At 37.3% G+C, this 25782-nt stretch overlaps 1 protein-coding gene across 3 annotated transcripts in view; it reads left to right on the top strand.

The window, feature by feature from the left end:
- LOC134755894 (protein grainyhead) overlaps nucleotides 1-25782 on the top strand; it is a 182150-nt gene that overhangs the window by 151453 nt on the left and 4915 nt on the right. For all 3 annotated transcript variants that reach the window (XM_063692542.1, XM_063692541.1, XM_063692540.1), the window contains 5 exons: nucleotides 14090-14201; nucleotides 20603-20697; nucleotides 22695-22751; nucleotides 24399-24497; nucleotides 24601-24935. In XM_063692542.1, the coding sequence (XP_063548612.1) occupies nucleotides 14090-14201; nucleotides 20603-20697; nucleotides 22695-22751; nucleotides 24399-24497; nucleotides 24601-24935 (698 nt within the window). The remainder of the gene's footprint in view (nucleotides 1-14089; nucleotides 14202-20602; nucleotides 20698-22694; nucleotides 22752-24398; nucleotides 24498-24600; nucleotides 24936-25782) is intronic.

The following is a 25782-nucleotide window of genomic DNA, read 5'->3' as shown; positions in this document are numbered from 1 at the left end:
ATAAAGTAGATAGGGTCTGATGGATGGCTGCGCCCTGCAGCTAACGAGGAAGTTCGCGGGCAAAAGGACGAGGACGAACCGGCGTCGGCGCCGCGCCGCTGCTGCGTTGCACCGGCCGCGCGCGTGCGCCCGCCTTGCATAACATCGCATGCATTGTTCGCTTACGAAGAGATGATGCGATCACCTACCGAACACCGTTCCGCTATATATGCTGTCACGCACTACTTCTCCGAAGACGCACAAAAGCGTAACACGAAGAGATAAAATCAGAAACAGTAATTGTTTTGTTGACACTGAATCACACTGAATCACTGCTTCCATAAACAAAAACGACGGTTTTATTGAGCGGCATTCTTTACAAGTGTGAGAAATGAGCTTTGATATAGGAATAAAGTGAGTACATGCGCGGGTCTCGGCTCTGATTAGCCAATTTATCACGAATCCTATACAATACGCGGGCACCTTTTAGCTTTTACGGCCAGGCATGTGATTTGAATGATACCTATTGTATTGTGATAATTATAGCGCTGTAATATTGATGTGGAATTTCAGAAGTGCTTTGCTTGAATTCATGAGCAAATCAGTTGTTTTTCCCTTTCAGTAAATATGACCCGAGCAGGGGTGAGGACTGACGATGAAAATATTACACCTACATAACACTAATTGATAGAAAGATCGTCACATGTATAAATAAATAACATAATTTATAAAATTAAATAGTCAACTCTGTAAACTCGGCAACAGGACAATTTAAGATGACTGGCTATATTGATGACCGCTCACTCTCTGACTCTCTGTCACACGTTAACAAAAAGATACCGATCGTCACTGCTTAAGCTTACGCAATGCCATACCTGAAATATATGCAAATGCTTGTTTTATTCAAATGGAATGATGAAATTAAAGTAGAGTGGCTGTCAGTATGTAATCGGTGAGCTACACATGGGCAGAGCAGTCACCGAGCGTATGTGACACTAGTCACACAGAGCGCGCATGCAAGAGAAAGCGTGCTTAATCAGATAACACAGATTGTCAACCGAGCTCCTGAAATCGGGTCGAATGTCGATACACTCGATTAATTAATTGACGGTCCGAAAAGTTGGAGCTAACTGGTCCGAGAAACCAAAACTGTACTCTTATGAAACATGCGCCGACCAACGAATGACGCTACTAAAAAGTTAATAAGCTCAATTTGGCTCTGGTTAATTGCGAGGTGCACATGCTTAACCGGCCGCGTAAATTGGAGCTTCATTAATTAGCAAAAAAAAACATTCAGTGCTCTAAATAGGGTTGCTTCCACATATGTTCAATTTTATAACTAAATCTAGTTAAATAGATAAAAAATGAGCAATTTATCACAATAAATTGGAAACTTTAAAAATATATGGAATAATAAATAAATACAAGACTTCCACGTTTCAAAAAAAAACATTTTTTAACTTCCAAATAGGAAAAATATAATGGTACCATTCGATTCCTTTCGTTTAATTAAAAAATATATTGTATAGCAACAATATATAACGCAATAATTCACCGACAAAATGGCAATTTCCTTGTTTTCCTCGGCTTCTAAGCAATAGCGACGTTACATGCTGACGTGACGATGTAATGCCAATTTGTTAGAAGCGTTTCGTCAGTAAACTGCTTTGACCATCAGTTGTGACTTTTGTATTGCTTTAAGACAATGGGTCCCATACAGACATTTGATCCTCAAAACAAACTTGATCGCCTGATACCATAAATAAAAAAATGTGGAATAACTACCCTATTGCTTTTTCTTTTTGTTATTTGAAGGAAGACTTTGGTTTAGTTTTGAATTATGTCACGATTGAACTTGCAAACATAGGTACGTAATAAAAAGCACAAATCACCTGCCCACATACTTTTCCATAAATTAAGGTACTGACGGAGACTTGCAAATCTTAGGCAATTAAAACTTTATTTCACAACTGGTGTTTATAATTAAATTTTATAATGTGTTAAATATTTTTGTAAATACTGCTAGTACCTAGGTAGTTAATAGTCATTAGTATATATACCTAGGTATGTACCGAAGCAAAAACGCATTGTTAATTAATAAAGTAATAGATTACCTACTGCAAACGAAAGCTTATGCCTAGCCTAATTCCATATACCTCACTTGGTTAAACTTTAAACTGGATTCCGCAAATCCGCAATCACTTTTAAAAGGCGTATGTTTTATTAAAATAAAAACTAAGCAGCACAGCAAAAATAATTTATGTTAAACAATTTGTTGTAAATCGTCTCATAAAATATCATGCACAATCTTTGACCTGAAGGTGGCATCGCCTCCTCTATAGAATCTAGTCTAATACTAATAGCGGGGACTACTGATATTGCCCGGGCAAATCATCAATCTTTACCATCCAGAATGTTTTATTTAAAAACTGAAATTTTAACATTGTGAATATTATAGGTATGTACTACTGAGCAACTTTTACTATGGGACCAACCCCAAAATCGCGAAAAAATAATTTACTCCTCCATAGAACATATCAACATCACGCTGCACGCATACATCAGGGTTTTGGATGCGGGAATGATTTCGTGTATTTATAACTTTCTTTATTGCAAAATAATTACCTAAATAGTTAGGTTAATCCATAGGGATTAAAAATAGGTAGTAAGCTCCAAATGTGCCTAAAAATGTTACAATAGTCTCTGTTTTTACAGCTTTTACCTATTTTTGGCTAGTGTAAAACATTCCCGCACCCAAAACCCCGATTGTATGAATATGACCAGCCAAAACGTATGAAACAGACAATTTTTATTCGTTATTTCGGAGTTGGTTCCATAGTAAAACTTGCTCAATATGACCTAAGTATATATTTACATCGTAAAATATTGCAGGTTATTAAAACACCCTTTAGGTTCGATTTGATCTACAATTTATGATAAGAAAAAGAAAGTAGCACTTCATTATTTTCCATCGTATTTTCACGGAAACGTACGAACTTGTCTTGCTATTTCAGTCAGGCTCAGTACAAAAAGGACTGAAGTTGACTGAAGTAGCATGACAAATACGAACGTTTCCGAGAAAATACGATGGAAAACAAGTATGCACTAGCTACATCTGTACTCCTGTGCAACGTCAAATTACAATGTGTATTGGTTATTATGTTCCTCGTACCTAATATCCGCGTATTTACCAAATGTCAATATGGATTAAAAATCCAATTAACAGCATGGCGAACGTGGGCTGTTTGTGTCACCCACGCTTGCTGCAACCAATATTAATGCTCACGAAGGATTAAATGGTGCACATTAAAAATTAATCGCATCTATCTAATAAAAACTATAGGTACCTTGATTTCTTTTTTTCTAAACTGCACTATGTTGCAAAAGATTGCACTAAGCTATAAAGTAATAACTTAAGTAAGTTGCACTTGTCAATGTAAACGGAGTTAAACTTGTCTTTGATAAATTGCGTAATTGGAATATTTAAGATAGTCGTAGTCACCCAGTAATTACCTGCGTAGCTCAAACTCAATGTATCTTTGTCAAGCAACAATAGCCGGCAAACATTGTTTCGTATCAATTGCCATTTCAAAATAGGCACTAACTTACGTAAACCATTGCACTAGGGCTTAAATTAGTTAGTGAGAATTTATTAATTATTAGCTGCAATATAATAAACAAAATGTTGCCCCAATTACAACTAAACGATTACTTATTCGGAAATACAGTTGCCTACAAAAATATTTACCTACATTTTATAATAATAGGTGCTTATCTGCGATTTGAATGCCATTACTTATCATAGTCGTAAACCTATTTGACTTTTACAGTTTAACATGCATTTAAAGATTTGGTGAAATACCTACAAATCATTTTGGAGAATTCTAATAAAGTGGTACGGTAAAGTTTATTTATGAATAGCGACGGTTAGAGACGATACCGTTACAATTTTATCCATGGGCTATCCATTAGTATGCACGGAGTCGTCGACTTTACACCGTCCGATCTCCGGAGAAAGCCTGCCCTGCGTCGCCCTTATATTATGTGTAATCATAATTTAATATATAATAATATAATATTTCAGCATATATACGTCCCACTGCTGGGCACAGGCCTCCTCTCATGCACGATAGGGATTGGGCTATAGTCCCCACGCTAGCCCAATGCGGGTTGGGGACTTCACATATTCCTTTGAATTTCTTCGCGGATGTATGCAGGTTTCCTCACGATGTTTTAGCTAGTGGTAAATATCAAGCGATATTCCGTACATAAGTTCCGACAAACTTATTGGTACGAGCCAGGATTTGAACCCGCGACCTCTAACATAATATATTATGCCCTTATATACGCAGCTATTTGCTGACATAAATTACACATAAATTCATTGATTTTCTGTAAAATTATTTTTATAGCTACATTCAATTTGTATACGTAGGTATTACATAAGGAATCTTCCTGTTGCTATAGGTAGGGTATTTAATCAGTAATAAATGTAATACAAGTCGATGTCACAAATTCAATTAGATTTCGTGTAGTACTAACACTTTAATTACCTAATATTGAAAATATCTCTGTCTTGTCATTTTGTAAAATATTTTGGTAAAACCATTTTATTTGTTAGGTTGTAGGAATTAATTAATTAATTTACAATCATACATATCACTTACAGACTATATAGTCCAACGCGTGGTAAATATTACATAAAAAACTAAACTGGCATTTCACGTGAAGCGGACAGGGTAAAATGGTTGAGGTTTCCGATTTCGGTTATATTCGAGTATGTTACACATGTACGAGTTCTCGACACAACTACAAAATATTTTTACAATTGGAAGATAATTTCACAAATTATGAGTCTTAGAAGAATTGACTAAAGGCGAGATTTTATACTTCTTTAAATGCCATAACTCAGTTAGTACCTATATTGGACCAAACTAACTGCTACATTTAATTAACCATTAAATTTCCTTTATTACCTCATATATCGATTTAGTTTATCGTAATTTATTTTAAAAAAGTTTAAAAAATCTTTTTTTATTTTTTACGAAGTTCGCATTTGATTTGATGAGAAGAAGAGAAGAATTTTGAAAGCTTATATGTATTATGTTTATACTCTATGCAATATTTCGTAGTGGGCCGCAAAGTAGTTTAGGAGCTATACGAATAAGAATACCAAAGTGCGGCGTCAGCCCCTTTGTCACTCTGCCTGTCCATAGTTACGACGACACATTTTCGTTTCACATACATTTTAAATAGTGTTATTAATAGTTGTGTCTGATTATTTGGTCCATTTCCCACTAGTTACCACCAAATTGTCACCAGTGGCAACAACTGGGATTTTTTTCCCACTTGTTCCCACTAGTAACAACTGGAAAAAATCCTAGTAGTAAAATACTAGTGGCATTTTTTCTCAGGGGTCATCCATTAATAAAATTACGTGACACGTTTAGGGTAGAGCGGGTCAAGAAAATGTGAAATGTTGTGACTAGGGGGAGGGGAGTCACTTTAACTTCACCTGTAACCGATCATTGTTTCCATTGTTGTGTATTTGCTGTACAGTTAGTTAGATAATATAGCTTTTTGCAATGAAAACTCGTTTTTCTTCGTTATTTTTCTATTCCTAATCGGTTTCGTGTCATAAAATATCTAATATTAAAATAATAATACCTACATAATTCGAATTCCTGATTTAGTTGAAAACAAAATTGCCAAATATATGACGTCACACTAGGGGGGAGGGGGTTGCCAGTGGGAAATGTGACTAGGTGTGACAAGGCCCCCCCCCCGTCGGGGGATCATATTCGTGTGACGTAAGACGTAATTTATGGATGACCCATCAGTTGTTACCACTGGGGATAGCTGGGAAAGTTATATTCTCAATAGTTACCACCAAAATTTTGTTAGAGTTTAATACTGATACCTAGCATAGGGATGATGACATTGTTGACACATGTTGAATTTTATAACAAAATCGAGTAAAATAGGTAGCAAATGAGCAATTTATCACAATAATGTGGATATTAAAATATATGAAAATAGTACAAAAATACAGGACTTGAAAGTTTCAAAATATAATTTTTTTTTAACTTTCAAAAAAGTAAAAAGTAAGGGTTACCATTCGATTCCTTACATTTTATCCAAAAAAAAAGATTGTACGGCAACTATACAAGGTGTTCACGAGGAAACCGAAAGATTTTAACCACGCTTTTCTGAGGCCAAAAGAAGGAAAAAATGTAATGTTTAGGTCAAATTCGCAAAAAAAATTTTTTTTTTTTTGTTTTCGATTTTTCAGATGTATTTGTACATAAAAAGTAAATATTATTGGTAAACTTTTCACTTAAAATGGACTTATTTTTTTTTTCGTAAAACGTAGTTTTTACAAAGTGGTACTTGTCACTTTTTGACATCTATCAACAGGGAACACCCAATAATTCCGAAATATGTTTTTCCGAATTTCGTAAGCACGATTTTCATAATACCGATTTTTTATAAGTCCGAAATATCAAAATTACGATTTTTAAAAACACGATGGAAGAAAATCACGAATGTGCTATTTCCGAATATTTAAAATCCGATTGTCATTTTACCGAAAGCCTCACGTTTTAGTAATTATTACGGGTGCCTGTCGTGCCATTATTATGGGTGCCTGTCGTGCCGCAGCACGTTAAATTCGGACTTCTTAAATTCGGCATAAAATACTTTTGGCATAAAAATTCGGCATAAATAAATTCGGATTCGGAGATTCGACCTCCAAGAAAACGAACTGTTGCCAGAAAAGTGGGTTAGGTTAGGTTATAACTGGGACCCCGAAATAAACGAACTCTTGCTAGAAGTGGGTTAGGTTAGGTTAGAACTGTTACCCCCAAATAAACGAACTGTTGCCAGAAGTGGGTTAGGTTAGGTTTGAACTGCGACCCCCAAGAAAACGAACTGTTGTCAGAAGTGGGTTAGGTTAGGTTAAAACTGCGACCCCCAAGAAAACGAACTGTTGCCAGAAAAGTGGGTTAGGTTAAGTTAGAACTACGACCCTCAAGAAAACGAACTTTAACAATATATTCAAAATGTCGTTATTCGGAAATTAAAAAAATTGGATATTTAAAATAGGAATAACGTCAATTCGGAATTCGTGATTTCAGAAATCGTAAATTTAATTAATTTCGGCGTTTTTCACTGTCGGAATTGTTATATTCGGAATTTAAAATTTCGGAATAATGGCAATACGGAATTCGTGATTTCCAAAATCATAATTGTTAAATTCGGCGTTTTTCACTGTCGGAATTGTTATATTCGGAATTTAAAATTTCGGAATAATGGCAATACGGAATTCGTGATTTCAAAAATCATAATTGTTAAATTCGGCGTGGTTCACTGTCGGAATTGTTATATTCGGAATTTAAAATTTCGGAATAATGGCAATTCGGAATTCGTCATTTCAAAAATCGGAATTGTTAAATTCGGTGTTTGTCACCATCGGAATTGTTATAATCGGAATTATGTGGTTCGGAATTTACAAAATTCGGTTTTTCGGAAATATAAATCTTCGTCATTTTCATCATTCGTAATTACGACAGTCGGAATTTTGATAGGTCGAGCATTTAAAAATCGGAATAATAAAATTCGGCATAACATTTTTCGGAATTATGTAGTGTACCCCTATCAACAAGGTTACTTAGACTACGTCCCACAGTGGCAACATCGACATCAGATATGCGTTTTGCACTATGTAACAATAAAAACTTGTTTTTGTTTAAATTGGTATTACCTCTGAAACTAGGCAAATTACACAAAAGTTTATAGGACATTTTAGTCTTTAAATATGATCAGGAATACGCTGTTAAAATTATTTGGTATCCTCATGTTAGACCGTGTATACATAAACGCAATATTTCACCGACCATAACGCAATTTTCTTGTTTTGTCCATACTTCAAGATGGGCTCTCAGTGACCTTGTCGTCACGTTCACACTTATCGTTTTATTAGTAGCGTTACTTTGACTATCATTTCTGACTTTTTAACCGACTTCAATTTCATAGAAGGAGGAGGTTCTGTATTCGGTTGTGGCTATTTTTTTTTTTATGTATGTTCACCGATTATTCCGAGACCCGTGGTCCGATTTGAGTCATTCTTTTTTTGTTCGAAAGGAGCTACTTCCAAGTTGGTCCCATATTAATCTGGTTCTGATCTGATGATGGGATCCCTGAGGAATTGAGGGAACTCCTCAATTTTTAAAGGCACATGTATGGTGATTTGGGTGTTTTCATAAGCAACTTGAGCATTTTCTCTCGAAAACGACCAATTTGATGAAGTGGAGCTGATGATGATGATTGTTTTGAAGATAGTGATGATGATTTTTTTAATGTAGGATGTTCAGCGATTACTCCGAGACCCGTGGTCCGACTTGAACAATTCTTTTTTTGTTTGAAAGGAACTACCACCAAGGTGGTTCCACATTAATCTGGTGCTGTTCTGATGATGGGATCCATGAGGAATTGAGGGAACTCCTCAATTTTTAAAGGCACATGTATGGTGATTTGGTCGTTTTCTTAAGCAACTTGATCATTTTTTCTAGGAAACCACCAATTTGATGAAGTGGAGCTGATGATGATGATTGTTTTGATGATAATGATTTCAGCGATTACTCCGGCACCCATGATCCAAATTGAGTTATTCTTTTTCTGTTTGAAAGAAGTTAACTCTCCAAGGTGTTTTCGTAATATTTTTGGTTTTGATCTGATTATGGAATCCGTGAGGAATTGAGGGAACTCCTCAATTTTTAAAGGCACGTGTATGGTAATTTCGGTGTTTTCTAAAGTAACTCAAGCATTTCCTCACCAATACCACCAATTTGATGTAGTGCAACTGTAGCCTAACCACGAGTTTGGCACTAAATATTCTTCGTAACTTACTTTGTACACTAATACGCCAGTACGAGCGAGATGCATAAACAGTAAGTTACGCACACGATAGCGAATATATCAATGTCAAACTCGTGGTAAGGCTACTGATAACTTCCCTCGCATGTGTATTATTTTTGATGTAGGTAGTGTTGGAAACAACCAAAGAGACTGAGAGGTGAAGGTAGAGGGTATTACTGTTTGAGGGGTTTGAGGTTGGGGGTTGAGGGGAGGTGAGTTGATGGGTCGGAGACTGAGGGGTTGGGAGTTAAGGGATTGGGGGTTAGGGTTAGGACTGTTAGAAGTTTAGGGGTCTGGGGTTAGGGGTCGGGGAATGGCGGTTGAAGGGTTGGTGGTTTAGGGTCGAGGGGTTCAGTGATCAGGGGTTGATGTGCTGTGAGGTTGAGTGATCGGGGGGTTTGAGGGATTGGGTCAGTGGCGGGGCGGAGAATGGATTTACTGACAGGAATGATTTCCCAGACGGACTCGAGGAAAATTCTGATTATTTAATAAAGTTTACGAATTTACAGATAAACATGATTATGTTTTTCATTCATGCGTCACGCTCTTAACCAGGGACCGGCCCGCTATCCCTTATCGGGGTTTTATAAGGGTATTGCATAAGGCTTAACTCACCATACCCTTTGCCAGACGAAACCCTTTGTTTTGCTTTTAAAAACCCTTATATAAAGCTACCACATTTGAGTAATCGGTAGCCCAAATACCCTTACAAAACCCTTATCATCCGCTCACCAACACCTTGCATATTGCTTATAAGGGTTAGCCTTATAAAGGGCTTCCCTTTTAGCATATAAGCGTGCTAATTTAAGTCGTCTACCTTGTTCATAAAGCACACATTACTTCGAATCCGAGCGATCGTCGGCGGCGACGGCGGCGTTCTTTGACTAGGCACGTATTTTATTTCCTTTTCATACACTACCGTAGATATATACTAATTCTGTCTCTATCACGCAAAGGGAAACCTTTATAAAAAGCGCTTAAAGATAAGGGTAACCCTTATTAAGGGCTAGCGTTATTTTTGGTTAGCTTTTCGGTAAGGGTTAGTCAAAGGTAAGGGTATGAATAGGCTTGCAGTTCAAAAGGGAAAGTCTTTCAATGTGTTAGCCGTGTTTAAGTGTTGCCCATTGAAAGGGTTTTATCGCGGAAAGGGTTGTCCGGTCCCTGCTCTTAACAATGTCTTAAAACTAAAAATGGAAAAATAAAAACTTTTATAAAAAAAAGATAAACCGACTTCAAAAAGGATGAAATAAAATATTATCCTTTTTAGGGTTCCGTGTTTAAGTAGATGCGTTACCAACTGATATGTTTGAAGTCGGTGCCAAGCCAAGTACTCCAAGTAGTAACAATACCAGTCAAAAATAATCAGCTTTATGTCTATAAATCCCATTACAACTTTACAAATGTTATAAACGTGAAAGCAATTATGTCTACCTCTTTGCTACCTTTTCATGGCTAAACAACTAAACCGCTTTAGCTGAAATTTTGCATGAAGGTTCCTTGAATTGTTTTATATTTTGAAATGTAGTCCTCTGGATAAGCAACAGAAAATAACTCAGTCCCAATCCCACACTTGCGTGCTATGACTGTTTAAGAATTAGTAAGAAATGCTCTTTAAAAAAATACGACGACAAAACGTATTAGATTTACACTAACGTGCCGACAAGCATGTTACGAACTGCGCCAAGAAGGTCCAACCGTGTGTTCTGTTCTGAGGTGTACAGGAAGTTCGTTTATTGTCGTCGTGTAACGCTGCGTCTTACATAGGCGAACACTCGCGAACACGAAGCGAAGCGACGCGGCACGGCACGGCCGGCCCAATTCGTTCGCGTTCGCAACGAGATCGCCCACGTAGGACACTTCTATATAGGTATCAAAGGATTAATTAAGGCGCCGTGCCGCGCCGCTTCGCATTCGCGTGTTGTTCGCCTACGTAGTACGCTGCATTAGGTAATCCAACGTACATACTTATATAGCCGCATCTTTATCGAATTGCACCAAAATCCCTATGAATATATGGTTTAAAATTTGACTTGGCACCGAATTCAAACATATCAGTTGGTAACGCATATACTTAAACACGGAACCCTAAAAAGGATAATATTTTATTTCATCCTTTTTGAAGTCGGTTTATCTTTTTTTTATAAAAGTTTTTTGTATTGCTTTAATACAATGGGTCCCATATAGATATTTGATCCTATAAACAAACCTGTTCGATTAGTATCATTAATAAAAAATTGTCATCTAGCCTATAATATAAATTAGTATTTTTAGTATTGAACACTAACAACATTTTGGAGGTAACTAGTACTCAGAATAAACTTTCCTAGCTGTCCCCGGTGCTAACAATTGATTAAAAATTCAACTCGTATTTTACTACTAGGAGGAAAGAAAATCCCAGTTGTTACCACTGGTGACAATTTGGTGGTAACGAGTGGGAAATAGCCCAAATAATCAGACACAACCATTAATAGCACTATTTATAATGTACTAGCGACCCGCCCCGGCTTCGCACGGGTGCAATGCTGATGTATTATACATATAAACCTTCCTCTTGAATAACTCTCTTTTATAAAAACCTGCATCAAAATCCGTTGCGTAGTTTTAAAGATAAGCATACATAGGGACAGACATCTATCCAGACAGCAGGAAGCGACTTTGTTTTATACTTTGTAGTGATGATGTGAAACGAAAATGTGTCGTCGTAACTATGTACGGATTGATGCTACAAAGGGGCTGACGCCGCACTGGTATTCTTATTCGTATAGTTTCTAAACTACTTTGCGGCCCACTACGAAATTTTACATAGAGTATAAACATAATACTGTAAAAAACAAAGTTTTATTTTACACTTTTTTTATATAAAAAAAGTAATAAACAAAATCAAAATATGAGGTAATAAAGGCAATTTAATGGTTAATTAAATGTAGCAGTTAGTTTGGTTCAATATACTTCCTCTAACTGAGTCTTAGCATAAATCTCGCCTTTAGTCAATTTTTCTAAGACCGATAATTTGTGAAATAGGCTTCCAATTGTAAAAATATTTAGTAGTTGTGTCGAGAACTCGTACATGTGTAACATACTCGAATATAACCGAAATCGGAAACTTCAACCATTTTACCCTGCCCGCTTCACGTGAATGAAATGCCCCAATAACATAGAACAGTTGCCCGCTTGTAGCCTCTGTGAACTCAGTCAGGGTGCAGTTAAATAAAGTCTATTTTAGTAGATATTTCATTTAAGTAATATTAATATCGCCCTGACAGTAGGAGTTTACAGTTTGTCTTTACATATTTATACAAATTATACATAAGTCAGTTCTTCTCGATAATTATGGAAGTACTCGTACCTACCGACGATTCAAAAATTCCGACATGGTCATTGGACAGCTTAGTAAAAAGACCATTGTGACGTCGACAAACAAATACTACACGCGATTAGGTACGTAAAGAATATTGACCAGGTTCGATTCCCGATTATGTATGAGAGTTTAAAAGAAGGGTTGAATGACATTATTATTAAATCTAAAATCGACGCCATGGTTCCTAAGAACAGACTTCGCTATCTCTCATAGTTTCTGACTTCTCCATACTGACCCATTTAGATTGATCGCTCTGTATAATTATAGTCTTACTAATTTTAGGCTACCGTAACAAAATACCGAACTCAATTCATTCTAGGTTTTATTTTTATGAACTTTTTTCATTCAAATAGGGTTTGGTTTGCTGAATTTTACCAAATAGGGTAAGGTGGTTTGTTATAGTGGCTGTTGTGTGTCACCCAATCAGCGGAGCGGCAGCTGATGTCCACAGAGCTTACAGTGATACCACTATGGTGATAAAATAGTGACCTGGTGCATTTACATAAGTGATAGATGCTCCTTCAGTTCATTAGCCGGTGGTCTTTCCAGCGCGAAACAGCTGGCTGATGATATTATTTAATCACAATAGCATATACTATCACAATAAACTATCATTTGACAAAGTTAAAAAAAAAGTTATTTATTTAGGTAATGATATCTATATTAAATTTAACTATTCTAAACTAAACTAAACTAAAATTAAATAATCTATAACACTAATTAAATAATTGCAGCGGAAGCCTTGCTCATACAGTAGCAGGTTGCGTACACTACGTTAACAATGCTGTTCGTCGTTCGTTGTGTTTGGTGAAATTGGAATGTGACGACTATAATAATTTTTTTTTACATATATTCATATGACCAGCTAACGGTTTTTCCGCCACGATACAACCGGCAGACGATTTTTTTATTCACAATAGTACATCTAAACTATCATCTCAATCAATCGGTATGCGATGACAATTTATTTTACGTGTTTGGGTGGCTGCCGTTCCTCAACCTACCAACGGAGCGACACCTGACGTCCACAAGGGTTCATTAAACATCGCCCTTAACTATGTACTTTACCCGTGATGCTATTGGTCATGGAATTCGGTTCTTGGCTCGCGGGCTTACAATTATTGACATGACCTTGACAATTATTTTAGTATTGGATTTTAGATTACACCGGAAGAATTGCTTTAGCAGTTACGTTTTCACGGTATCTTCATGCATCGTTTCAGTAGAGTCAGACAAAAAGGGCGAGGCTAAGCCATTGGCGAGCGTTGCAGTCGCACCGATCCATCAATCAGAGGCGGCGATCGGAGGTGCTTTCTCATCGTTAGCCCTATAAGGCCACGTCTGGCACCACGCCTCGCGCAAGCCACTTCTTTTCAACTTTATTTTCTAACTCGTCTGTAGAAATCTCCTAACAACATATTTCACTTTTTCACCTGAACGGAAACGGTCCAAAGGTTTCACGTGCCTTTTTCAAAGGAGATTTAAATGCGTATGAAATTAAGATGCCCGTCGCAACGACGTAATCGCACTCGTTTAACGTAATAGCTCAGGAATGCGCGTCGGTAATCGCATTTTGCGTATTCGCGAAATGCTCTAGGCGCTCTGTTGCGGAGGTGGGCACTTTCGCCATTAAAACTTTGCTATAAATTACGCAAAAGCATAGCTTCTTGGCGTCAGGTGTGTCTAATGACCACCCTCTGTATCAATTTATGTACTATGGCATTCTTTATAGCCGTAGACCTTAATAAACCATGTTTTTTGTTCAGTTTCTGTCTAAACCGAAATGAAATGATGATTTAGACATTCCTAATTAAATATGTTTTTATTTTGTTTCAGAGTGTGGTTATGCTGATGTTCAGGGAAGAAAAATCACCTGAAGATGAAATTAAAGCATGGCAATTCTGGCACGGGAGACAACATTCAGTAAAACAAAGGATACTAGACGCCGGTAAGTCATATTCAGACTTCCTCTGCACATTAAACGCTACATCGCGTGAGTGAGAGTAATTACATGCCCATTAAGATGATAATTTTGAAAACAATGACTCTTTGTTTTTGCGAGAGTGCAGATCGGGCAGTAACACGTACAAGGATAGGAGACACGGCATTACCTGCACAAAAACAGTCGTGCTTGAGGCGACACAGAAATATGCGGGAGTAGTTGCGTGAGGGTCGGCGGTGGCTCTCGCGTGGTCAGGAGGGTCTAATTACTGTGCTGCGGGCTGGCTCCCGCGCATATCCCGTCCTCCGCTCCGGCCGTTACTATCTCGTTAGAACATTTGCATATATAAGGCCTACCTCTTTCGCGGCCCACACTCTGCGAACCTATCAATCGTCCCGGCTAAAAATATACTTATTCATAGTCCCCTGGCGCCGCCGCGTAAGTATCACTGCCCGCTTGCTTAATGCTGCCGGTCTCATATTACCTCCACTGTAAACCTAGTAATAATGACGCATTCCACGGCTACAACCAGATTAAAGATATGAAACTGAATGTAACGTTTCCACGATGTGAGGTTGAATAAAACGATCTAAGCAATAAAGATATCTGACGCGATGGGCTTTCCTGCTATTTTAAACTTTTAGTGAGTAACAGGAAATCGTAAACAGTATTAAGAAACGTTGATTTGAGCCTTAAAGTCGACTAGTGAAATGACTAAATTAAATTTTATCGTTGAATTTCTCTTTCTCCTGCTAAACCTAATTACCTCATGTGTCCACGATTGTTAGGTACACACGTATTCATAAGCAGTTTACTGGCTTCGTTACTTAATTGCGTATTGCACCGCAGCATTTTATTGGCACAATATAAACATGGCTTCAGTAATGCTTAATATATGCGCGGTGAGTTGTCTAACGCGAAAAGAAGAGACATAAGGAATGATACAATATAGTCTGGCGGACACATAAGTACCGCGATGATATCGCGCGGCGCGTTCATTAGCATGTTAATTGCGTGATGCTGCCGGCGCCTGCGCACCGCGACCGCGCACCGCGCCGTTTTACGTCGGGACTCGGGACTTATTCTCAGGTATGCTTAACACGTCTCGAAATTATATCGAAATATTGATTGCATCGTCCTAAACACTGGTCTTATAATATGTATGTGGATAGTGTTTAGTTGTGGGGTTAAGTATATATCATATAGCTTGTGGTAGGTAAAGATTGGTCTTAAGTACTTAATCTTTTCGCAAGTTTTTCCAAGTACCGCCCATTTAGTTTCGTTTACGTTGCAGCTTTATATGTTTCTACCATTATACTATTAGGTGTTTCAATTTTTGATTATAATTTCAATAGTTATCACAGTGTCCAGAGTCAAAAGGTAGGAGCGACAACGAGCGAAGCGAGGAGCGTGTTAGGTTAAGCGTGTAGTGTGTAGTGACAAAACAGCGCGCGAAGTTGAGCGAGCGTAGACAGTGTGCCAGAACCGATTTTATGTGTTTTATACTGTTAATTTAGAAAACAAGGTTATGTTATGTATATCATTAAGTTAAAACTAGTTTTCACTGAAATAAATGTATGAACTATTCCATAAACATTATCCTAACCACGACACAAGCGAACACTTTTGTTTTCTACTCATAGGTTCAATGATTATACGCCTACAATAACTTTATAAGGATCCTTTTTTATATTAAAATAACAGATTAATGTAATGATCGATATACAAATTTTGAATGTGCGTTTAACTTTATTTGCTATCGAAATATTTTAATAGAACGTCATTTTTGAATTGATAGATAGCCGTTTTCTTTTAAAAATGTGCTTCATAGATGGTCTCCAATATAATAATTCAGTTGCCAAATTAATACTTGGTACCTCCTAAAAAAAAAAGCTCGTTTTTGTTGCCAATCTATTTATTTTAGTACCCGTTTCTATTTTTTTTAAACCGCCCAAATTCGATTAGTTGACCGGTTAAATAAGTGCCAAATAAAATGTATGTTTCCATCTAAACACTATAAATAAATCTCATCCATTTTCCACCAAACAGATTTCATTCCTGCGTGTAATACTAAAATATTCTTAATTTATTTTGTAAAATAAATAAAAAATCATAATGGATACATACGAAGCAAATTATAATGATACATAACAGGATAAGTAATATAAAGCAATTTCGATTTAAATTAAAATCATCAATTTCTGTCTCCTCGTCTGTACATAAAATTTAATATAAAAGGCGCGTATCCTTCTATAGGCATGTTATTAAGTTTAAAGAAGCTAGAAAACGTAAATTAATCGGTTCAATTGAAGTATAGTGGGCCTGACAGCGGCGCCAAGCGTCATCGACGGAATTAATCCCAGGCAAACATCGGCATTGGTGATATATGACACTTTACATATTCTAACATTACTTACTTAGCTGTGCCTATGGCATTAGTGATGAGTGAAGCCGCGGTCACAAGCATTGCCCATAAATTAAATCTCAAGGAAAATAAAAACATGGAAGCCATTAATTCGCGCGGCCGGGCCAAGTTTAATGTCAAGGCTTTTTTAGCTTATCTCGATGTTACTTGAGTTTTGTTTTTTACTTTGTTAGCATTATTATAAACAATGATATAAAGTCTAACGTCAGAAAAATTAAAATAATGCCTCGTACGAGTAGGTATCATTAAAAAACTAACCTATTCCTTAGATATCAAAATTATTGCACTCATCTGTTTTTAAAGCAAAGCACAGAATTAGGTAAACGCCAAAGTCAAAAAAATTTGGATTGTGCAACTGCATTTTAGTAAGAAATCGTTAGATGTCCAATATTGAATATAAATATGTACATCTTACGTACAGAAATCAGAAATTGTATGATCTTGGACTCGGGAGCAGCGTCAAGGGCGACACCGGACACCTGTGCGCGGGCATGTGAAAGCGAAGGGGTAATGGGGAACGAGGCCGGGGGTAGGGGCAGGGACTCGCAACGCACGGCGCACCCGCACAATGCCTGCTCCGATTACTACATGCCTTCTTGTATCGCGTGTCCAACGCATCCGAGCGTCTTTGGTTATTCCTTTTGACAGGGTTTTGCTTAAGCACCTACCTGTAACACCCTAAACTGATCAAAACTAAAGATTTTACTTTATATTTATCAGTTTGTTTTGCCACAATATATCTCAAATGTATTATATTTTGTGCCTGGTGCCACGGAACAAATTTACCAAAAGTTTATTATGAGCTTGATAGGTCCTCCGCTGTCAACACAACGTATCCTCAGAAAATCTCTAACATATGACTCGCAAGATACTCGAACATAATAATACTTAGATAATTAATACCTAATCACTATTAGATAGGTAGAGTTAGTTGTTCTTATTATTCTGGTTGGAGACGATGGAGGTTCTAACCCAGTTTATACTATGGCGGTGGTTTATTTACCTCACAAAATCTTACACAATCTGTTATTAAAAAACCTGATTACCTTCAGTCTCATGGTCGGGGTTAGTTTTTTGGGAAAAGGGTTTAGCGTTCGGTTCGGTATTTTATTTCGTAGCTTTCATCAGTAAGAAGCCTATGAAATGCAGCTTACAAGACGAGGAGAAGCCAACACCCATCTTGACTCTTATAAGTCTATCATGTGTATTTTATTATCTTTTTGTACGAAAAAACTGTAAGCACCTAAGTCTAGTAGATTATTAACCAAGGGTTGAAAGGCACCTATTTCTGTCGAGGTAGTTTGGCGCTCGAACAGTGAGAGCGCCATTAGCCCGAGGCGGAAATGGTGCCTTTCAGTTAAACACTACTTTTCATATCGAATACGAGGAAACCAAACAAGACAAGGAAATTTTGAAATTCATTAACCCTTACCTTACTCCTTTTTCTATAACTACCATTGTACCTAGCTTTAAGTGTTTAGTGAGTAAGTTCTTTTTTGTAACTGAGGTGGCGCTGTTTGTAGAAGGTCTTTACAATAAATGTCTTTTCTTTCTTTCTTTCTTTCTTTCAAATTAGTAATTAAAGTACCTAATAGACCTCGGCCGTGATTTTTTTCCTTAGGACTTACTTGCAATCGGAGACTTTACATATGTGAAGATAAATAACCCCTAGTGAAAACATTTAGATTGCAATATTACGAAATAAAAAAACAGTATTAATTAATATTTACGAAAACACACATATTTTAACAAACTGCAGTATATACCTGATTTTAAAATGATTTGTTCATTTTATATATAATGTAGTATGAAAATCAGCGGGATTGCCTCTTGACTTTTTAATTATTTACTTTTTCGATCTAAAACTCCCAATAGTCAATGGCATTACTCATTCAGCCAACATAATAAAAGTATTTTAAAGAATCTTAACATTGAATAACAATTTAATGAATAAATGAAGCAATTTTTATCTTATACTTTATGTTATTTGCGGGTAAGGGCATTAATTTGTGTGATGAATACAAATATTTGTTCCTGAGTCATGTCATGGGTGTTTATATAAGCATGTATTTATCTATATAAGTATGTATATCGTCGCCTAGCACCCATAGTAGATACAAGCTTTACTTAGTTTGGGGCTAGGTTGATTTGTTTAAGATGTCCCCTAATTATTTATTTATTTTCATGAATGTAGTGCTAAATAACTTTCAAAACCCATTTAATATCGTACAAACGGTTTTGGTGTATTCCTTTTGGTTATAAATATCCGAGTTACAATTCAACAAAAGAAACGAAGAATAATTTATTTAACAATTGACTTACATCACTTTTGATTTTTGATTACAAAAAAGCTTCAATGCGGGATTAGTAAACTTAGAACAACCAACAACAAACCTGGAACAAATTAGACCAATTGTTCCAGGCGGGGAAATAAAGATACTGTTTTTCCATTTTGTTTCCACCCACTTGCTCGTGGGACGGGGATGCAGAGGAGTACACCACTTTTCTGCGCTAGAGTAGAAACGTATCACTTTCTGTGCACTTTTTAGAACAACAACGACCCACTTTTAGAGCATGCGATATGAAAAGATATTTAAGTATGTATTCATATTTTGTATCCAATTTTTTCTGGCTTCTCCCTTTTACAAAAGTATGAGCAATGAGTATTAGGTACTAATTAGTAATGAAAATACGTTAAGCCTGATAAGTGTCATAAAACACACCAAACATATGACAGAAGCGTTTTTTTTGAGTGACAGCACAGAAGGCGTATTGTTCACAGCAGGACGTAAGCCAGACTCGTAAATTCGTTGGAGGCAGTTAAAACAATAAGGCCGTGTGAGGGCGGGCGGCGGTCGTCATAAACACGTCGGCACCGGCGAGCGGCGCCCGCACAAATCGCTGCCTCGCTGATAGGGCTGCGCCCACGCCGCATCAGCCACGCCGATTACTCACTAACCACCACCCCCGCGCCAGATAATGCATAACCCTAGACCAGAGCTGTGCCACTCATGTTGACGACTCCAGCCACTCATGAACATTTATTATTATTTTTATTATTTTTTCATTTTAGACAGGCAGCTGATGCTGGTACGTCTAAATCATAGTTCACTTAACTTATTTTGCTCTCGTTTGACCCAAAAAAAGTGTTAATCGAATTTGATGTGTCGTCCAATGTTTTGTTTAACTTTATTCATGTTTTCTTACACTAAATATTCCACTTTAAAACAAACCTTATCTAACTTAGACTTTTCTAAGGGTACTTAATTTCATTTTTAACATAATCTGAAAATATTATTATAAACGCATTTAGGTGATTACTGATTTGGTATCTAATTATCTACTTACTTAGATATTAATCACATGCTCGAATAGCACCTACTCCATTATCTACCTAATGACGGTGACACGGTCTGGTAGTTAAAGTAGGTACCTAAATGAGTTCTATCTAAAATTATTTTAATTATTCTATCTATTAATCAGTACTAATTAACCAGTTACCGGATTTGCATTTGAAACTCTTTCTATAATAATTGGATTACGTAAATGACATAAAATATCTAACTATTAATTTGATTGAACACTAATAACACTATAGAGCCTTAGGACTCAAAATAATTTAGTGCAGATTGTAATATACACGCAGTACTTACCCGTCTCCTGCCATTTGTACAAATTGGACTTGATTGAGAGTATAATAAAATCAAATGCGTGCGAATACGACGTTAAAACTCGTTATTCGTTCGCACAAAGAATAATTGACGAGGCAATCAGAAGACTTCACCAATTTACATAAACCCTAGAAGAACACTTGTCGAAACGTACGCGTTGCGTTGATAAATCGATGTTATCACGTCACGTGATTATTCACGCCCTGCTTATAAATTTCCGTCGGCGATGACGTATTGTGTTGATATCTTAATCGAAATCTGCGTCGTCATTACTGCGGGCCTGGGTTGATAAATGCGTGTTTTTGTTGCAGACACGAAGAACAGCATCGGGCTGGCGGGCTGCATCGAGGAGGTGTCGCACAACGCCATTGCCATCTACTGGAATCCTCTCGAGAGTGCTGCTAAGGTGTGTTACCTACACGACTTTCCTAAGTCTTAAGATTAAAAATAAATTACCTATATTAAAATAAATAATTTTTAGGCACTAAACAAAAGTGAGATGCGAATAAAAAAAGTGTCGGTAATAGGTATACGATGGGCAATAAATTTTCGAGTATTCAGCACTTCAAAATGACACTCGGCGCGATTCGGGAAATGGACGTGGGACGGTTGGAGCTAACGCTATTATCAAAGATAGATATAACTCCGTAATAGATGGATACAGTCTAAGGAAAAAACGTGCCTCGAAAATCACGAAAATTTGATTCTCCATCAGATGGCGCCACTACCTTTGGCCTACTCTCGTATAGAGGGCGTTGACGGTTTCGTTTGTTATTTAACAATCTTAACGCATATCAGTGAAAGAACATGGGTCAAAATCATAAAAATAATTAATGCAAATAAAAAAAAACATATATCCATATACATACATATATTTATACATTTTATCGTATTTTTATAAATCTTCATTTTTAGTTTTAAAGTGTGTCGATAGATGGCAGTGAATTTACTGTGGATACAAAATAGTTACAAAATTACTATGACAGTACCGCTCTATCCTATTATATCCTCTTTGCTATTATTAACGCCGCTCCAATTAATATTGGATGGCGCTTACGCCGCATAGCGCCGCAATAATTTGCGACGCTATGCGACGTAAGCGCCAGCCGACATAAGGTACCTTTGCCGTGAAATGTCACATATCTATTTCGTATTTAGTGAATCTCTAATTCATTTCTCGAATCGCGCCGACTGGCAATCTATCGGGATAATTACTTGTAAGAGTTGTAAGTATTAAATGTAAAATGAATAAGGAATGACTAATCGCACTATCGTGAGACATATTTCAAAACTCGTTAACTCGTGCCTGAGGAAGGATTCCCAAAGAATCCGAAACATGTCGCCAAAAGCGACTAAAAATAATAGTGAGTAAAAACCGTACTGATCTAAATATTAAGGAATGACTACTCAATTACACTCTCTTTTTTGGGCAGTCGTGTAAAAAAAACAAGTTGATCAAAATATTTGGAAACATTTCATAAAGATGTTCGTATACTTAATTCTCATTATGAAGCAGCATTAAAATACAGCTCATGATATTATTATACTTACACTTATTACAGTGTAATTAAATAGACTCCTGCAACCTTATTTGGTCGAATAACGACTAAATGAAGCAAAAAAATCTGCAAGCGTCCGCCTGAGAACCCTGGCGGCCGCCGTTGGTATAAATATTAAAAAACAACGGTCTCCGTTTTTAATTGCATTTATAAAATTCATTGTACTATCATTACCTATAAATACATTCATATAGTTCATATTCAGATATGTAGATAGTCTTACGGTACCACGTACCATGCAGCGCTTATAATAATGTAGACTACCGTGCCATCAAATCTTCACTCAGATAATATCAATAAAATACGGATGGTTTGAGAGATCATTGCGCTATGCCAACAAACTCATGTGTGCGCTTTTTGTTTTTCTTGGTTTCTTTTATTGCCGTAAATTACTTAGTAGTCAGTTACCAATATCTGTAATTATTTATTGTTGGGCGAAACCACAGCGGATGCGAGTTGTTAGCGACAGATAATATGCGTTCGGACAGTGATCGGTGGCGGTGGCGGCGAGGAAAAACGCAGGGGGTCATTTGCATAGACTGCGGTAATGAGCAACGTAGACCAGCCAACAGCACCGCCCTTAGCTACATGCTACGCTATAATGACCCTAACGCAACACTGGATACTACCAACATCGCCAATATTTCATTGAAAAATTTCCAGTCACTATATTTTTTATACAATGCACATTAGTGACGGGCGGTTCTCATGTCTTAGTCCGACACCCCTGGCGCCTGTCATTGCGGTCAGGATGTGTGCTGTATACATCGCAGGTATTATCAGAGTAATGAGAATCTAACATCATTATAATCCGGCCGCTCTCATGATATTTTGTTTATTTCAGATCAACATTGCAGTACAGTGCCTCAGCACAGACTTTAGCAGCCAAAAGGGAGTCAAGGTACGTTTCTGACACTTGTTTACGATAACTGATTACATACATAGTAGATGCATTTTTATATCGTCGGGTATTTAAAGTAATTGGTACGATACGCACGCAGGTAATATACTTATCACATGGCTTGGAATTATTGATTAAAAATTTTGCGCGGTTAACTTCTTCTTATTCTAAAATATTGATAGGAAGACGTACCTATTTATTTTTCACCTATAAACCTCAAAACGCAGTATCGGAGTAATGTGTCGGTTGTTGTTTTAGGTATAGTGTAACTTTAATTGCTTAAATTGTACACGTGTGGATTGCTAAGATATAAAAGCTGCTGCCGATGCGGCCGAGCGTCTCAAGCGGCGCAAATATGCAGCCATTGACACCGGCTGCATGTTTGAGCCGTTTGGTGTGGAGACGCTTGGGCCGTGGGGTCAAGGCGCGCACAGCATATATAAGGAGTTGGCCAAGCGCCTAATAGACGCAACGGGTGACCGGAAGGCTGGAGCATACCTCGCCCAACGCATCGGCGTTGCCGTTTAGCGCGGCAACGCCGCCAGCCTTCTGGGCACCCTACCGGACGGCACAGACCTGGGGCCAATTTTTTATTTATAGGACTTTTTAGGTAGTTTTAGTTTAGTTTGTTTAGTTCGTAGTTTAATTTATTTTTGTTAGTTTTAATTTGTTTTTAGGTTTATAGGTTAATTTTAATAATAGTTTATAAGTTTTGTTATTGTTTTTTATTTATTGAGAATAAGTACATTACATTACAAATAATAATTATAATTATGTCAAGATAGGTAATAGGTATAATGAGAATAGCGTCAAGAATGAGGTCGGCATCCTCTGTTCTGGGTGAACTTTTGGTTTTTGTACTAAATGAACTAGGTACTTTGATGAATTTAGAGAATTAACTGCGAGAATGAATGCGTGATTTAACCACGAATTAGCAGTCAGTTAATCCAAAATCGCTTTCTTAAACAATACCCAAAAGGTTAAACCTAATGTATATTTACCAGTATAGGTATAACTAAATTACAGCAGTTTCATTTTAAATGAAATATTAAGTTTGTATTCTATATTTGCTCCGCATGTTTTTGAAATGGTAAGTAATAAAACAGTAACCGGGCGTCCTAGCTGCTAGCGCAGTTCTCGGCGTCCACCCGGAACAGCCAGTTCTAGTCGCGATTACCCTCCAAAACTACCCTACCCCCCATCACTGGTGTAGCACACGAACCAGGCGATCCTATATAATTATGATCTCTGATTACGCATTGATGTTATGAATGACGAGGTTACTCTTATTTTGGCTGTTTAAAAGCGAATACTCAGCTCGCGACGAGCCTAGGTAAAAGCCCGCCGCGGTGACGTGCACCGACCTCGAACCGCCGCAATTAAGTCGTTTTAACGCGATTCGATTCAGACACGTGCATATTTTTCCTTATTTGTAAATTTGACGTAATTATTTCTTATAGTTTATTAAAAAAAATTGTGATACCATACTCGTTATGAGACACGAAGCGTGAAATTGCGTTAGACGAAAAGTATTAGTTCGAGCGGTTGATACGTAGGTATCTGAATGTTTGCGTTTTACAGACGAGTGGATTAATTACGTAGTTACATAAATACTTTCGTATAATGAATTTTGATATTTCGTTTCAGGGCCTACCGTTGCACATTCAAATTGACACGTTTGAAGACCCACGCGACACACAAGTGTATCACAGAGGATACTGCCAAATTAAAGTTTTTTGTGACAAGGTAACTCACTTTTGTGACACGTTAAGGATAATTTATATTTATGTATATCTGTCTAATACCATTGGTAGGTACTTGAATGTAACTTTCTTCATCTGGCTTATAGGGCGCGGAAAGAAAAACAAGGGACGAAGAGAGAAGAGCAGCGAAAAGAAAAATGTCTGCTACGAATAGAAAGAAGCTGGACGAGATTTACCACCCAGTGACGGAGCGGAGTGAATTCTATACGATGGCTGACTTAGCGAAGCCACCGGTGCTGTTCAGCCCGGCTGAAGACATCGACAAGCTAACGGGGATGGACATCCAAGGGTTCTACGGTCACGACGAGTCGGCGCTGGCGGAGGCGCACCTGAAGGGCGCCTCGCCGTTCCTGCTACACGCCGCCAAACCGCAGGCGCCTGCGCTCAAGTTCCACAACCACTTCCCGCCTGACGCGCCTGCGTAAGTATCTGCTCTACATACCTACACTTGCTGTCACTCTTCGCTTACTGCTCTGAGGAATCCACTCGAACAAGGTTTCAGATCGCTAGCCGTTATGATGCGGATGACTAACTTGGCAGATCTACTAATAGATGAAGATCATATACGACAGGAAATATACACCTATTTGAAATCCCTGTTACACATCTGGCTTATTAAACAACAGAGTTCTGTACGTATTTTCAATGTCCTGTCGCTGTTTGTCTGTTTTATGCGACCACGCTAATAAATGCCGCTGATATAACCTCTTGATACCTGCATAATAATGCAAATTTTCGGCTTCTTACACTAGGTAAATTGATTACTCAATCGATCACGAAACATGATACTACAATACCCATGACGCAAGAATATACTTATGAATTCATTGTGATACCAAGTACACAAAGAGCTTATTAATCAAACCGATGTCAGATAAAGTACCATTTGTTTAAGCAAATGTCATATCGGTTATTAGTTAAAGTCAGCGCCAAATTATTGATATCTCAAATTACCAAGAATAAGAATAGGTAAAATTCCATAACAATCATGGGTAGATATAGATAGATAATGCTAGTCCTTCAACCGATCGATTGCAGTACCGATTAACTTGGCAAATTGTTATGGCTAAATTGTAAAATATTGGTTTGTATTCAGGTATGTGTTCAGATTGAAAATTATTGTATTAGCAGAAATATTTTTGAACTATTTTGCTTTTGGTCTTGACCCAGTAGTCCCAGTACCATACAGCTGTAAGTAGTTAATCTGATAAACTTAGATATATTTAGGGAAAATTGTTAAAAATAGAAAGTATTATTTATTTTATTAA

This window comes from Cydia strobilella, chromosome 3, assembly GCF_947568885.1.
Source record: "Cydia strobilella chromosome 3, ilCydStro3.1, whole genome shotgun sequence".
NCBI lineage: Eukaryota > Metazoa > Arthropoda > Insecta > Lepidoptera > Tortricidae > Cydia > Cydia strobilella.
Note: the sequence above shows the minus strand (reverse complement) of the source record. Positions and strands in the feature narration are given on the sequence as shown.